Source organism: Chelonus insularis, unplaced genomic scaffold, assembly GCF_013357705.1.
Source record: "Chelonus insularis isolate UGA/USDA-ARS -01 unplaced genomic scaffold, ASM1335770v1 contig_358_pilon, whole genome shotgun sequence".
NCBI lineage: Eukaryota > Metazoa > Arthropoda > Insecta > Hymenoptera > Braconidae > Chelonus > Chelonus insularis.
Genome location: NW_023276522.1, coordinates 432,358 through 448,476, shown reverse-complemented (window position 1 = coordinate 448,476; position 16,119 = coordinate 432,358). Strand labels below are relative to the sequence as shown.

At 26.5% G+C, this 16,119-nt stretch overlaps 4 protein-coding genes across 6 annotated transcripts in view; 1 reads left to right on the top strand and 3 right to left on the bottom strand.

The window, feature by feature from the left end:
• The window catches only part of LOC118066868 (dopamine receptor 2-like), a 59,093-nt gene extending 51,155 nt beyond the window's left edge, over window positions 1–7,938 (bottom strand). For 2 of the 3 annotated variants that reach the window (XM_035083248.1, XM_035083250.1), the window contains exons 1-5: window positions 7,825–7,938; window positions 7,356–7,409; window positions 7,178–7,249; window positions 6,699–6,937; window positions 6,463–6,609 (exon numbers count right to left, since the gene is read on the bottom strand). The gene's annotated coding sequence lies outside the window, so the exon portion shown is untranslated. Of the gene's footprint in view, window positions 1–3,892; window positions 4,029–6,462; window positions 6,610–6,698; window positions 6,938–7,177; window positions 7,250–7,355; window positions 7,410–7,824 lie in introns of those variants that run through there. The other variant, XM_035083249.1, reaches the window with a different exon arrangement.
• Window positions 7,939–8,996: 1,058 nt separating this feature from the next.
• Window positions 8,997–9,926, bottom strand: LOC118066960 (general odorant-binding protein 56d-like). Its single transcript, XM_035083425.1, has 5 exons — window positions 9,785–9,926; window positions 9,639–9,696; window positions 9,345–9,536; window positions 9,200–9,264; window positions 8,997–9,124 (listed from the first exon to the last, which is right to left on the bottom strand). Exons 1-5 carry the CDS (start codon window positions 9,836–9,838, stop codon window positions 9,098–9,100), a joined length of 396 nt encoding a protein of 131 aa, XP_034939316.1. The 5' UTR covers window positions 9,839–9,926; the 3' UTR covers window positions 8,997–9,097.
• A 525-nt stretch (window positions 9,927–10,451) lies between these two features.
• mus301 (mutagen-sensitive 301) lies at window positions 10,452–14,636 on the top strand. Its single transcript, XM_035083421.1, is given in 15 exon segments — window positions 10,452–10,751; window positions 10,821–10,994; window positions 11,064–11,242; window positions 11,320–11,596; window positions 11,693–11,871; window positions 11,873–11,890; window positions 11,959–12,104; window positions 12,184–12,421; window positions 12,500–12,640; window positions 12,711–13,259; window positions 13,328–13,423; window positions 13,499–13,672; window positions 13,780–13,893; window positions 13,976–14,110; window positions 14,178–14,636. Coding segments are annotated over 15 exon segments (2,724 nt in total). The 5' UTR covers window positions 10,452–10,549; the 3' UTR covers window positions 14,280–14,636.
• On the bottom strand, window positions 14,618–15,867 carry LOC118066959 (ribosomal RNA-processing protein 8). The gene is made up of 3 exons (XM_035083424.1): window positions 15,217–15,867; window positions 14,903–15,139; window positions 14,618–14,831 (listed from the first exon to the last, which is right to left on the bottom strand). The coding sequence occupies exons 1-3, from the start codon at window positions 15,495–15,497 to the stop codon at window positions 14,618–14,620; spliced, it is 732 nt and encodes a 243-aa protein (XP_034939315.1). The 5' UTR covers window positions 15,498–15,867.
• Between the last annotated feature and the right edge of the window lie 252 nt (window positions 15,868–16,119).

Here is a 16,119-nt window from a genome sequence, read left to right as displayed (position 1 = left end):
TTAATGCTATTTTCAGCTATATTAATATTTACCTCCCTCTACTTTGGAACAGTCAAAATAAATATTCTTTTTTACTTTTATTATTGTGCTTTTATTATCAATTGTCAAATGATTTTATCACCATGTTGTGTTGCATGGTTTCATCAATGAAGCAGGAAACGAACTTTTACAATTCAGTTATTTTTGAATGTTGATAAATCAATTATAGGTTTAATATCTCGATTATCATGGTATTTTGTTACTTTTCGAGCTGTTATCAAGGCTCAATTGAAGTCAAAATACAATTGTTGTTGATAGTTTTCAGAGTTTATCAACACGATAATAACAATCAAAATATTTATTTAAAAAGTTGCTCATTTTTTATTAGATTTCCAAAGTTTTGCAGTTCAATTCTAATAATTTGATTAAAGAATAATAAAATTCAATGAATTAATTTAAAATTTTTACCAACACTACTTTGTTGTTAAATAAAGACTGAACATGAAAATTCGTGAAAAATGTAAAGGACAAAAGTCATTTAATGACCTTAATAGTGGAATGGTGGATAGTGGAATTTGAATATAATACGTATCAGACCCACGTACTAGCTATTGGGTGGAAAGGAATGGTCAAACATCGTGAGAAAGGAGCATGGATATACATGACTTAAGCGGTAAGTTTGGAAGTAACCCCTATATTCTCATTCCGCCCTCGTTCTGGCGATTGTATCGCTTTCTCTTCAGCAAATTCATGACTGTAAAAGTCTTTTGAAGTAAGAGTGTCAATGAATGGAAAAAAATATTCCAGACGTTTGATTAGTGTTCTTTGCTATTGAGCACAAGCATTAGATTAATGAAAATCCATTCCAATAGGAATGTTAATGGAATTTCACTCTCAGATATTTATTAAAAATATCTTAAATTTTTTAGCGATTCCATTTTTTTTTAATTTTCAGATGAGTTGTAAATAAAATTTTATGTTATTATTATTTTTGTCTTTGATGATAATAAATAAATAAATAAATATTATGAATGATAAAAGTATAGGCAGAAGTGATTAGGGTGGCTAATAGCTCGAGATAGTCATAAAAGTGATCTTCATAAGCAAAATCATGTACAAATGTGAGTTTAAGTATCGCATAATGTTATATATATATTTTTCACTAATGGCTTTGTGTCCAAGATAAATAAAAATCGTTATCATAAACGATTAAAAGTATACTTAGGTCGACCTACAGAGGGAATATATGACTATTTACTCAAATAATATACATTTCTACAAATCTCGGGGGTCCCTTTGACAATTTTCTCCCTTCGATTTGTTGCTACATTTCTGATTCGAATGCAATTATTCCATATACTTTTTAAATTCCCTTTCCACGAAATATGAGACCCTATTTATTGTATAATACTTTAGATAGAGCTAAATATCATTTCTGAAAAAAATAAGAAACTTTAGAAAAAATAGAATAATTTTATTTAAGTCCGACATTTTCTGCTTTAATTTTAAAAATTATTTTTCAAAAAATTTTTTTTTAATAAAAAAATAGCACAACTGATTTTAATTAACAGAAGATTTTTTATTCTTAAGACACGGCTATTGGAACAGAAGATCCTTTGAGTATTTTTTAGTACGTTTGCAAGGACATTGAAAGAAAATAATTCATTAGTTTTTGCTTTATTTGTAAAATGGGTTTGTAGATAACGATAATCCATTACCTCTAACTCCATTCATATCAATCTATTCTTTCTTACACTCTGTTGTTTCTCATCCTTATGGCCTTTATCTGTGACACTTCCGCTATCAATCGTATGTAAGTTGTTTTGTTATAAGTACCATTAGATACTTAGGTAATGAAGTAATGGCTAAAAGTATCGATTTACTATTTAAGTAATTCAATATATGAATGATTTATTTAACTTACAGAAAGCACACTAAGTCATGCATGAGGTTTTTCAAATTTTTTATCTACTTCTTAAGAAATCTTACTATCCATCAATCTACGTCAGTTTATATTCACTAGATTCGTTTGCAAGGTGTGCGTGCAAGTTTCAAAAAAAGATTTAGATCGTAATAACGTATTCCATCGTCACAGGAAATAGGAATTGGAAATCACAAAATTCTTGAGATAGAAATTGCATTAAAGTTATTGACAGGTACAAGTTTTTTGAAGATAAATTTATTTTCACGATTATGTCATTAGAGTTTTAATTATTGTGAAAATTTCTTTTATCATAAATATTAATTAGCTTTCGTTTGAAGTATATTTAATTAATTTTTTTCCAATTTACTGGATTGAATAGCCGTTTATTTGATTAAAAAATCAGCAATTGAAAATTTTTAATAATATAATACTTAATGATATTGACTTTTGATCATTTTTATCATTCTAAATATATTGAATGAAGATTCATAAAAATAATTCTATTCACTCGTGAACATTGCGATTACACTTATCAATTAACAAATTAAGCGAAGAAATTGCTAGAATTTTTTCTGTGGTTTTTTGTGAGATAATGATTGAACTCATCATGGAATTGATCAGATTAGTTATTTTCTTCAAATAATTTCAGTTGTTTCATTGATAAAAATTTTTTTTCTATTAATAAAATGTTTCGAAAATAAATATTCTAAATAATTAGATTTAATAAACACGTTAAAATGGTTGTACTCATTATTATTATCAGATAATCGTTGCTTTAAAAATAGACAAACACGTTAACCATTCTTAATCTGATAAAATACCCTGGAGTAAATTCATAACAGTTTCGTTAACTTTTCAAGTAGTAATCTGTTGCAAGATTTACTTTAGAGAATTTTGTCAACACAAGTTTGCTCATGAAAAAAATTTCATATAGTTTATGACTTAATAAATATTTAAATAATAAATATTCTTGCAAATAATTAAACAAACGATGATTTATATCAAAAGATTATATCACCTGATGATTAAATAAACATTTTGTAAGCACTACTGACAATTATTCCTATCAAAAAAAATTTTTTTAAATTATTTTTTCATTTACTGGAAGTGTTAAGATATTTTATAAATAAATATTGAATGGTTTTTATTGTGAATCTAATTTTGGTAAATGAATAAATAGATGTAAAATTTTTTCAAGTTGCAACTTTGTTAAGCATATGGATGAGTGACATAAATTAATTTTATCTAACAAAATTCCCTTTTGACCTCACATTATTTATAAATTTTCATACAAATTTTTTTTTTACACTCTTTCTTGATAACTTTTTCCAAGAGAAAATCACGTTCATTTTAAAAGTTCTAAGTCCAGAGATTTTAGCCTCAAGATATCCAGTTAAACTTTTTTAATCGTTTTTATGACTTGACAACCCTAGTTGGGCAAAGAAAAAAACGTGCAAAAATGGCGCCTAAAGAAGAATAAAAAAAATTTTGTAAAAATTCAATTATCTCCAGTAATTATAAAAAGAATCACTTCATTTTTTTTTGCTCATATAACTGTACGTGTAAATTAAATTTTAACGTCAAACTATCTCTTCTCTTCAATCTTTTCTTATTTAACTTAAATGAAATGTATAAGTTTCAGTACAGAAAAAAATCGTCATTCAATAAAAAAAAACTCTACTTCTAATAGAACTTTTTATAAAAAAACCGTCCCTTTATCAAATTGTGACAGTATTGCCATTAATAAACGTCACATGTGTGGGGTCTTTATTTTGATGTAGACAATATCCTTAATTCTTGTTGTATGTAACTTTAAAATTGTTTAAAAATTTTTATAAAAACTTTCCATCACTATTTTTATAAACAATGATTTTTTTTTATTCCAACTTAAACATTTTTATTCCAAAGAAAAAAAGCTTATCTCATTTTTTTATGATTTAAAATCATTTAATTTTATTTAATAGTATTTAATGATAAAAAATTCATCACCTGTATATTTTAAATATTCTCAAACCAATACAGAACACTTGAAACTTGTTAAAATCCATGTACTTGTTTTAGTATTATCATTATCAAAAACAGTAAAAAATATTTCGAAAATAAATAAATAAATTTTCCAAACAAAATGATAAATTAAAAACAATCAAGAAAATTCACAACACAACACGACAGAGTTTATTAGATTGCCAAAAGCTGTTGTCGAACCAAGGCGGGAGTTTCGCGGTTTGAGAGAGACTGTCATCACCGCGTGGCTTGCAAAGCTTTAGCCCTTTTCAACGCATGCGTAGTGAGAATCAGACACAGAATTAAATGTTTCTGTATACATATCTACTCCTCAACTCGTCTTATAACGTTACTTTTTTTGTTGATAACTGTGACTAGATTGTCCTATTCCCAGGGATTTCTCCAAGTGAAATATTTCCACTTACTTAACTTCAAAGGATTTATTTTTCAACTTTTTCTGTATTTAATCTTCGAAAACACTTTCAACAGATAAGTGTAAGTACCACCAAAGTGTGATTGATAACACATGATGATATTATAATTCGACATTTCTCACTATTTTTCCTCGTGGCTGACTTATTTTTTAGTTTACTACTGAATTAATAACTCGATAAAATTATTTTTTAAATTAATTTATTTAATTATTTATTGATGAGAGACAGAAGGAATAATTTAATGAATAAATAATAATGAGAATTTTATTATCAAATAATTGCTTGATATATTTTACGAGCCAAATTAATACGTTCAATCTGTTTATTATTTACCTAATTAATGTATTTGTCATTAAAACATCTATATTATTTCGTTACGCTGCTGTTCAATCTTTCGTGTATAATGTTGGTATAAATTGTTGATTGCTATCATAATGGATATTTATCAATCTCATCGTTCTCCCAGGAATCATAAAAAAATATTATTATTGTCATTGAATTATAATCAATGAAACTGTTCAGAAAAAAAGCAACGATTTTTTCTCTATTTTATTTCACGCTAGATTATTACTATCGATTACTAAAAAAAAAAAAAAATGAAAATGATAATTTTCAATGAAAGCTCCATTTCCTTGACCTCTCAGTACTTTTCAAGAACTATTGAAGCCTAAGCTTAACAGAATACTTTTTCAATCTTTAACGAAAAAAAAAAAGATTCTATTAAATTTAATATTTTAAAAAAATATTTTATTTTGTTTAAATAATTCAATTCCGTTCAAATTCATACTGATTTTGTATCAATCTTAGGCCTCAAAGCTTGGAAGTCTATACCCTAGTAGGAAGCAAACCTGGTCCATTCCTGATTCAACATTTGACCAAGACTGACCAGATTACTCTAGTACTAGACAAGTCTTGCTTCCAAGGAATTTATTTATTATTAAATCTCCTAACTTGAATAAATTCATCATGCTTATGGAATATCTACTGAAATGATAAAGCAAAAAAATAAAATATAAATTGAAAAATAAAATTTTAGAAAGGAGTAGGATAAAATCCTAGTAAAAATGATGTATTGAAAATAAAATATATAAGATAAAAAAAAAAACTTGGTAATAAAAGGAATGATTTGATAACTTGATATTGACAAACGACGTATTTAAAATATATAAAAGCACATTGTTATTAGTTAAGACGTAGATCTTGATATTCATGATTAAATGATATCCTTTTATCCTCTCAGGGGATAGAATTAACTGCAAGCTGTATTCTCTATTAGATACGAGACATCATGATAGTGGATCCTAAAGAGGTTGGAACAGGATGTAAAAGGGAAAAAGGGAGGGATAAAGAAAGAGAGAAAGAGGAACATGAGGAAATCTCAGTTTAATCTTTATCCAACCGACCACGAATCCCTGGGTTGCTCGTTGCGACACGATGATCTCATCCACGTTATTACGGTTATTACTTCATTGCTGGTGAGTCTCTGTTTCCCTTTATAGGCTTACAAGCCTTCATCAGCCTTTTCCTTTCCTTCTTCAATAACTGTTTGTCTCCATAACCCCGATGTATCTATTTTCGAGACGACTGATTTACGGCTTCTGTTTCCCCTTCACCCACTAACTACCCTGAAAAATGCTTCTCACTACCATCTAACATTATCTCATCTAACTTTGTGAAGACTGTTCAGCTATTTAAGCCTTAGCTTTATTGCCACTCTCATAAATTCATGATAGACAATTAACATTGTTCAACTATCGAATTAGTTCATTAAGAACCAATTAGTTTATTTATTATATTTTCCTTTGCCTTGACTTTCTAAACAATAAAAATAGTGACCCAGAAGACTTTTCAAGGTCTTCAACATCTTTTATATGACTCAAAAATCAATTGAAAATATTATCTCATTATTTATGAATTAAAATTTAGCATAAAATCATTTAATGATTTGTTAAAATTTTTAGGTTTAAAAGTAATAATAGTTTGATAAAAATAGTTAGGAATTATGAAATATAAGTGTCGATTATTCTTGATTATATTGTTTTCAACTAGCATCATCATAACTATTGTTTGTTCAAAATATGATTCAAGAAAACTTTTATAATTAAATTGAAGTAGACATACTTGTGCACAAATTTTCTTAGAACTTGGAACAATTTAAGCTTGGATTTTGTTATCTTATATAGCTCGATTTCAAACTTTCTCTCTCCTTTTCATTCCAAGTAATTTTAAACATTTCTATTCACGCTTTAATAAATATGCACTTCCCAACTATCAATATAGGAAACAAAAATTTATTTATTCATTAATGATTTTTTTAAAATTGAAAACAAGTCTCAGAAATATATAAAAGTACTAACAAAAGAATTTTATTGATATTTATTCATTTTTCATTCATTATGAAGATTGGATGATTTTTATGGGCAACTTGTTAATGAAGAGAGGATGACAGTTACATCAAGATGCAGTATTGCCATTACTATTTGATTTCCGGTTGGTAGAAACACTTGGAGATTTTTTGTCTTTGCAGCATTTGTCAGGTTCCTTAGTTCCAAGACAATTTTTGGCACCACAGCAGTTACCATTCCCGTTCTTCCCTCTGTACAATTGTTTTTGGCACACTATTACTAACTTTGGGTATGCACATACTTGACCTTTTTACTTGACTTAATTCTCATATTCTACATATTACCCTTGCCCTGTTTCTATTCAAAATACCCTCCCCATTTATGATGCCAAGGTCAACTACTTATTTTTACAAGGATTTATCTATTGTTCAAAATTAAATCTAAATATTCTATCTTTTGTGAAGATACATAATATTTATTATTTTACTCACTCTTTATCACAACAGCCAACATACTCTTTTACCCTTTCTCCAATTTTAGACCTTTTCATACCTTTTCCATCTCTGTGAAATAAATATAAGTAATCAAAAATTAATTATAATTTGTTTTTAATTAATTACTTTAATGAGTCATGAGATACGTTGAAAATTAAATTACAAAGTAATTTACCTGTCACACGCACAGGTTATTTGACCAGCATAATCTTTCTGGGATGTCATTTTTCTGTATTAATTAAAACAATTATTATTTAATATTTGACAAATAATTTTAAATCACCCAAAATAAAGTGGTTAATTGTTTGTCATACAATTTTAGTTATTATTTATTTAAACAATTTTCGTTTATCTTTGAAATATTTATCTATTTATTCGAATGATGTTAAATAATTTATTCTGACGTTCATTTTTTTATTAATAAAAATTGAAACACGATTATTTAATAATATTTTAAAGAATTTTTTAATGAAATAAATTTTTATTTTAATTTAAAAAATATTTGTTTTTATTTTAAATTGGGTTATGGCTTGTTTAACGTTTTATTTACTCAAGAAAATTACGATTTATTAATTGAATGGTTGATTTAATAAAAATAATTATATTTATAGACATGAAATAAATATTTTGGTTCATAAACTTACGCGCAATGATCACACATGATGACTTGAAAATTTAGTAAATAAATAAAACCCGATAATTTTCAAATACAAAATTAAAAAATAAGCCGAAATACTGACAGCTGTAAAACATGAAAAATATGAATATCAACAACAAATTGTCTTTTGTTTATTTTTTCAAACTTTAAAAAGTAATATCATTTTCTTGCCAAGCAGAACAAAAATACTGTGCTTGTGAAAAAAAAATCAATTTTTCGTTCTAGAATGTTGAATGGATTGAAAGCAAGATATTACTAGTGGGAGTAATATAAATGGGAATAAGTTTTGGTCATTTATGAATTGGAGTGGAAAAAAGACAAGAAAATATTTATTTTAAAAATTAGGTAAGCAAAATTAATTTTGTTAACGACGACAATATATATATATATATATACTATCGTCATTAACATAAATACATATGATAATTTTAATTATCATAATTAATAAATTTCAATTAAATATTCTAATTATTTAAAAAAGTTGATAGAAATTATTGATGCAGATCTTGTACATTTTCGCGATATCATGACTGAAGTAATATTCGAAAATTAACTTTAATCGTAGCTTGAGGGCGTTGTTAATGAAGTTTCAATTAAGTATACTCTAGGTAGGTTGAGTGAAATTAGAGCTTTATCGTTCTTCAACTACTATCTAACTATTAATATCTTCTGTGACAAAAAATTGTTTTTTATTTTATTGTTTTTAACAAACAATTCATTCAACTAACATTCAATTTTCTTTAGCTATTAGGAAAATACATATTGGAGCAAAGAAAATCTCAAATTCAATTATCTGTGCGATAAATTTTCATAAACAATAAAATTAATGTCTTGAAAATAGAATAATGTGAATAAATAAATTATGTATATTTATGTAATAATAAAATCATTATTCCAAAGGACGTAAAGTTGAATAATTAATGTATTTATTATGCGTGGAGTGCTGCTGAAAGGGTAATTATACATGTAAGTGAAATAAGTAAGAAAGAGATCAGGCGGAGTAATGAGACATAAGTGAAATATTCCTTTCTCTACTTTGCCATCTGATAATTAATGAAATGTCAGTGTTATTAATGGCAGTTAATTATCATTATTCTATGAGACATCATTTTATTTATTATTCATAAGTATCATTATAAAAAAATCATTTCAATTTTCCTCTAAACTCACGGCTTGACTTTTAATTTTTTATTACATATTTAAAATTCATTTAGAACTTTTTGATTGATTATAAAGAATAAAATAGCACTAGGATCATTTTAAACAAATGGAACACTGCTGAGTACCTGAAAACATAGAAATAAATTTTTATTATGAAGAAGAAATATTCTTTATGGCTGATATTATTTTTTGATAATTACTTCAGGTTGTATTGTGAAAAAACATCGAGCAAGTTGAAAAGCTTTATCACAAGAACCTCTTGTTGCTAATTAAAATAAATAATAAATAATTAAATAATGAAATTAACAATGAAAATTATGAAATTTTTAGAAATAAATTAATTACGTATTTTTCGACAACGTTCTAATGTCTTTCTTGATTTAACTTGTAAGCCTGGTGGTAAATGTCTTAGAGCTTTTTCAACATCGATATCATTTTTTCCAAAAATTCCATTCTTTTGCATAAAACATTTTAGATAACATTTCAATTTTGGATCTTTTTGCACAAAATTTCCAGCTTTCAGTTTATTAAGTGAGTCTGAAAATATAAATAATATTTATTTAAATACTCAAACAGTTTATGTCGATTTTAACGATTTTTCAAGTTATTTTTTAATATTAAAAAGCAATAAAAACACACTCCACGAAACGCCAGTTTGTTTACGACAGTCCTTTCGAATATCTGCTCCCACTTGTATCTGGAATATCCGGATGGTTACGACTCATTGAAATTTTTTAATATAAAATTATTCGATAATAATTAATACTAGTTAATTAAAAACTGACCGGAATGAAAGAGACCAATAAAGATAGGAATATCATGTCGATTGAAATCTTCATGTTGGCTTTAACACGAAAATATTCACTACAGTAAAAAGGAAAATAAAAATGATTACTATTGTTAAATTATTGACTCGTTATGTTCAGGCTCATAAAAGTCTTTACTATCGATAATACAATCTTTATTGGCTAAACGATTAATAACGATTACCTCAATAACATTTGATTTATAGATGTTGATAGAACATGAAAAAATTTTTAATCACATTTTTTTGAGGTATAAAAACTATTAATATCATTAGTATTCGTAAAATGTATATTTTTCAATTAATTACAATTCAAATATTTCTACATTTAGCACACTACTTATCTGTTTTGTGATTGACGTAAAATGAACCAATCACATTGTGGTAAACGAATACTCCGAAACCGCCTTTTATTCCATCATAACCTTAAAGTTTGTCAACAACTCTCTACACCTGTTTACTCGAATCTCTTATGTATTTATTTATTTGTGATATATTAAACGTAATATTATTTCTAATAGAGTAAAATTACTCTACTTTATTTACAGGTATACTTTACTTATTCTTCATATATATATATATTAACTTATTACAATCTAGATTTAGAGGTTTAATATATTTTTGGAGTAGTTATTCAAAAAGTGAAGTTTTAGAAATAATTATTAACAAGCATCCTACAAATACCTTTTATTATTATTAATAATTATTTAAAATTTTGTTTTATGCTATATAATTTTATAATAACATGGATGAAATGTGTTTAGATTTCAATGAAATCATCTCCAAATCACAGCTGGTTGATATCCTCAATGAATCAATGAGTAGCTGTAATTTTACTGAGGAGTTAATTAATGTAACTTGTCTCCAAAATGATATACTCCATGAAGATTTCGAGTGGAATGAAACGACATGGATTGAAGATGGCAATGGGTTATCCCCATTTAAAGGTAATTATCAATCATTTATGTACGTAAAGGTGAAATTATTATTAACTTTATATTTTACTTAATAAACAGGTTCTAGTCATATTAGAGAAAATTATGAGATGACAAAACCAACAATAATTGAAGATTTTATCAATGAAGTTGACTGTTTTGATGAAAGTTTCGAAAGACCAAATAATTTTTATGGGCTCCCTAATGAAGTCGAACAGTTGATTAAAAAAGTTAGAAATATCACTGATCTTTATGGTAAATAATATCTCATAATGATAAATAAATATTTATTATTTGCTAATTCATAATTAAATAATTTTGTAGATTGGCAGCATGAATGTTTGAGCTTAAATGCAATCAAGGAACGTCGAAATTTAATTTATGCTTTACCAACGAGTGGAGGGAAAACTCTCGTAGCTGAAATACTCATGTTAAAAGAACTTTTATGTAATAAAAGAAACGCTATATTCATTCTTCCATATGTTGCAATTGTACAGGAAAAAGTAAGTAGCAAAAATATTAATTTTTAAACTTAATTATCAAATAAAAAAACAAATTTATTGGAAAATTAAATTTTTAGATTCAATCGATGACTTCATTTGCTTTAGACTTAGATTTTTTAATTGAAGAATATGCAGGGGGAAAAGGTCAATATCCCCCAGTTAAAAGACGAAGAAAGAATACTATTTATATTTGTACAATTGAAAAAGCTTCGGGTTTAGTAAACAGTTTAATGGAAGTTGGTAGATTACAAGAGATTGGATTAGTTGTTGTTGACGAGCTGCATTTAATTGGTGAAAATGGTGGTAGAGGTGCTACTCTAGAAGGACTTCTAACCAAATTAATTTATTCAAGTGGTATGAATCTATTTATATTTAACATTAGTTATTTATGATATTCTTGAATAATAATGCAAAATAAAGCATTTTGTTTCTTTTTTTTTTTTTTTTTAGAGAATATTCAAATAGTTGGTATGAGTGCAACTATAGGCAATCTTGAAGAAATTGCTAAATTTCTAAAAGCTGATTTATATACACAGAATTTTAGACCTGTTCAACTCAAAGAGTACATTAAATGTGGTGATAGTTTGTGGGAAATTGATCCTCGAGAAGAAGATTTATTCATAGATGAAAAAAAAAATAAATTATCCGGTAAGTGAACGGAGTACTGAATAAAATTAATCAAAAAAATGTTTTGTATTACAAATTTTTTTCTTTAGTATTCTGATAGTGCCCGTCAAATAGATCCTGATAAAATTGGAGGTTTAGTAATGGATGTAGTACCTCAACATTCATGCTTAATATTTTGTGCTAGTCGTAAAAACTGTGAAAATGTAGCTTTACTATTAACTCGGGTACTATTAAAGTAAGTGTAAATATTGTTAAAATATCAACCATTTTTATTTATAATTAAGAACTTTTTTCATCAATATTCTTATTTCTAGATCGTTAAAAAGTCATAAAATCGAAGAAAAACAAAAATTACTAAGTGATTTGAAAGCTGAAGCTGATGTTTTATGTCCAATTTTGTTTAAAACCATTCAATATGGAGTAGCTTATCATCATTCAGGATTAACTAATGAAGAAAGACGACTGATAGAAGATGCCTTCCGGGAAGGTGTTATATCAGTTATTTGTTGTACGTCTACTTTGGCTGCGGGTGTTAATTTGCCAGCAAGACGAGTATATAATCATTTTAGAATATTTTTTATGTATTAAATTAATTATTAGTTTACTAAAATTATGAAAAATGTTATTAAGGTCATTTTAAGAAGTCCGTATATTGGAAATGAATTTTTGAATCTCAGTCGATATAAGCAAATGATCGGAAGAGCTGGACGAACTGGCATGGGAGAAATAGGCGAAAGTATAGTTATTTGTCAATCATCAGATATTCCTAAGGTATTTCATAAACAGAATGTAATAATTCTAAATTTTCTTACAAGTAAGAATAATTCAATGAATGTTTCAGATACGGGAGCTTTTAACGTCAAAGATCGAAGATTGTGTGAGTACATTGAACGTAGAAGAAGATCGTGGAATAAATAACTTAATATTGAGTTCTGTAATGTTGTCACTGGCCACAACTCGAAATGAACTACAAAACTTGATACAATCATCACTTTTAAATGTTCAGGCATCAAAATTAAATATCAACATAAAAGAATGTACAGATAATGCTATAATTAAACTCATTAAAGCTCAAGTATTAAAAATAAAATATAAGCCATGTTATCAATCAAATATGGCTGTGCATATTCAATCTCAAATGGATAATGAATCAAATTCAGCGAAAAAATCAATTGTTATTACAGCTACTAGTAAATTAGAATTATCAACTTTAGGAAAAGCAGCTATGAAAGGATGTCTTGATTTGGAATTAGCGAGAATTCTTTACAGAGATTTAAAGACTGCTCAAAAACATTTAATTTTAAATAATGTTCTTCATTTGTTATACCTTGTTACACCTTATGAATTAGCTAATCAGTTGAGACCAGTCGGTTGTGTATATTATGACGCGGTATTTATCATTAAACGAATTTCAAAACTTGATAATTAGATTGTTATTGAAAATTATTCATTTTGTAGGTGATTAATCTATCTCCACCACAGATGGAGGTCGCAAAAATTCTAGGAATTGATGAAGTAGCAATCATGAAAATACGAGATGAAAAAATGCCGAAGGTATTACTGTATATTTAATTATTCGAATTAATTATTTTATATGGCAATAAAAACGCACTCTTCAATGTTTTTCAGAATGTTGAGCAAAGAGTAATAAATAGATTTTATTTAACACTGATTTTGTATGAAATATGGCAACATCAATCAATGTATACTGTTGCAGAAAAATATCAAGTAAATCGAGGTCTTATACAAAATTTATTGACATCTGCTGCATCTTTTTCAATGTCTATTGTTCGATTATGTCAGGTATTCATGTAGTTCGATAATCTATTGTTATTTTTTTATTCTTTCTGTGTACAAATTTATATTGTGAGTTGAAAATTTTTATCAGATCAACCGAATTCATTTTTCAGGAATTACCCGAATTTTGGGTTTTCACAGATTTATTTACATCATTTCATAAAAAGTTAACTTATAGCAACTCTACAGAGCTTCAAAGTTTAATGGAACTACCAGCAGTGAAAATAGTATGGAAATTAATTACTATTTATTGCAAAAAAAAAAATTTTTACAATTTAAATATCTAATATTTTTAAATCTTTAAACTAGGGTCGTGCACGACAACTATACAATGCAGGATATAAAACTTTGCAATCTATCGCTACAGCAAATCCTATAGAATTACAAGGAAAAGTAAAAAATTTATCAAAAAAAATAGTTACCCGGATAATTGATGCTGCAAATGTAAGTAAATTTAGAATTATAATCATTTTTGTTATGTCATAATGATTACACTACGAAACAATTTCAGCTTTTATTATTAGAGAAAATGGAGAACCTCAAAGAGGAAGTGGCTGAAATGATGGAAGGTTTAGATACCTGTCAACGATTTACTCAAAATCTACTTAAATAGACTGAGATTTTTTTTTAGAAATATATAATTAATTAATTTAATAGAAATGAAAAATATGAATCATTGTACTAAATACTCATAACGTAAAACGAATTATTAATACATAAAAATGCAATATTTTTTTTATAACGATTTTGAATAATAATTATATAATATGGTGTGCTCATCAGATCAATATATTCGAAGCACAATATATTGTTTAAGCGAGCACATAGATGAAATAATTAATTCACACTATTGATAGACACATTTAAAGTAATTGTGAAGATCTCATCAATAATATGTGATACATTTTTGTACTCTTTTTTACAATTCTTTATTTATAAAAATAATTAAAATTACCTTTTTTTATACAAACAAGGTTTTAATTTGATTTCATCTAAATGTTTATCCATTCGATTTATCGTATGCTTTTTTTTGAAATCCATGAAGTAAAATAAATTATGAGATAAGTCTTTCCATATTATTTCAAATCCATAAGTTTCTAAGGCTTTTATAAATGTGTTGATATCATCAAATCTACTTTCTACTTCAGCTATTTTTAAAATACCTCTGAAAAATAAATAGAAATTATTTTTATAATTGAATTCTAAACATGAATAAAATGTTAACGAGGTACATACTTTTGTTTTAAAACGCGATTCGCTTCCAGAATATAATCTGCAAGATTCGAACCCATGAGTGATAAACAAAAAATTACAACATTAATGCTATCAGTAAGAAGTGGTGTATGTGCCATGTCACAAGCTGTTACTCGATCATTAACTGCCACTAAATCTATCGAATGAACTTTTTGTTCAACAGAACAGGCTAATTTAGCTTCTCCACAGCCAAAATCTGCAATAATGTAATCTTTTGGCCTGTGAATAACAAAATAATAATTTAGTAACAATTAAAAAAGTATGTACGAATCACTTATTTAATTTCATGTACTTACATTTTCTTCACAGCATTAATGATCGAATCTAACGGATTCAATGGCCAACGTTCTACTTGATTTTGATAGCCTACATGATAGGCTTTGAAAGATTCAGGATCTTCTTTAAATAATTTTAATGATTGTCTACTTTCATTATTATACAAAGTTTCGTTCAGAAATCTGAATCTAGATGATTGCAATTGAGCCATCATTCTTTCTCTTAAAGATAAATCTTTTTGAGCTTTCTTACTTGTGTTTTTATTAACAGTTTTATTACTGTTGTCAGTATCTTTATTCATTAATAATTGCCTTATTTTGTCAATATTTAATTTTTTGTTTTGTAGTTTAATAATATTTTTATTAGAAACTTTATCACTATCACTTATTGTTGAAATTTTCTTCTCTAGATTTTGTTTTTCTTTTTTTTTTAATCGCTTTTTTTTCGACTTCGTGATCAGTGAAATGGAAGATGATTGCACTGTTGTATTCTTATTTGGTTCTTTAGAATGCTGTTTAACAATGTTGTTTTCTTTTTTATTTGAATTCTTGAATTTTTTCGTTATTCTACCAGAATCATTTGAAATAGATGAATTATCTATGCCATTATTAATTAATAATTTATTCTTTTTTCCACCTTTTTTGTTGGCCTTTCCTAAAGACTGTTCATTTTTCTGTTTAACCTTTATTTGTTCATTGACTTTAACAACTTAACTTTGTCACCCTGCTTTTTCTTTAATTTCTTGGTCTTCTAAATATATTTAAATAAAAAAAGGAAGAAATATATAATTACATTATTAAGAGTTTTCCGAAATGATAAATAACAAAAACATAACCTCAAAATAATATCATACCTTTTTAAAAAGTTGTTGAGTGAGTTTGTCACCAACTTTATCAGTATCCCACGTATTTTCAGTGAAAATA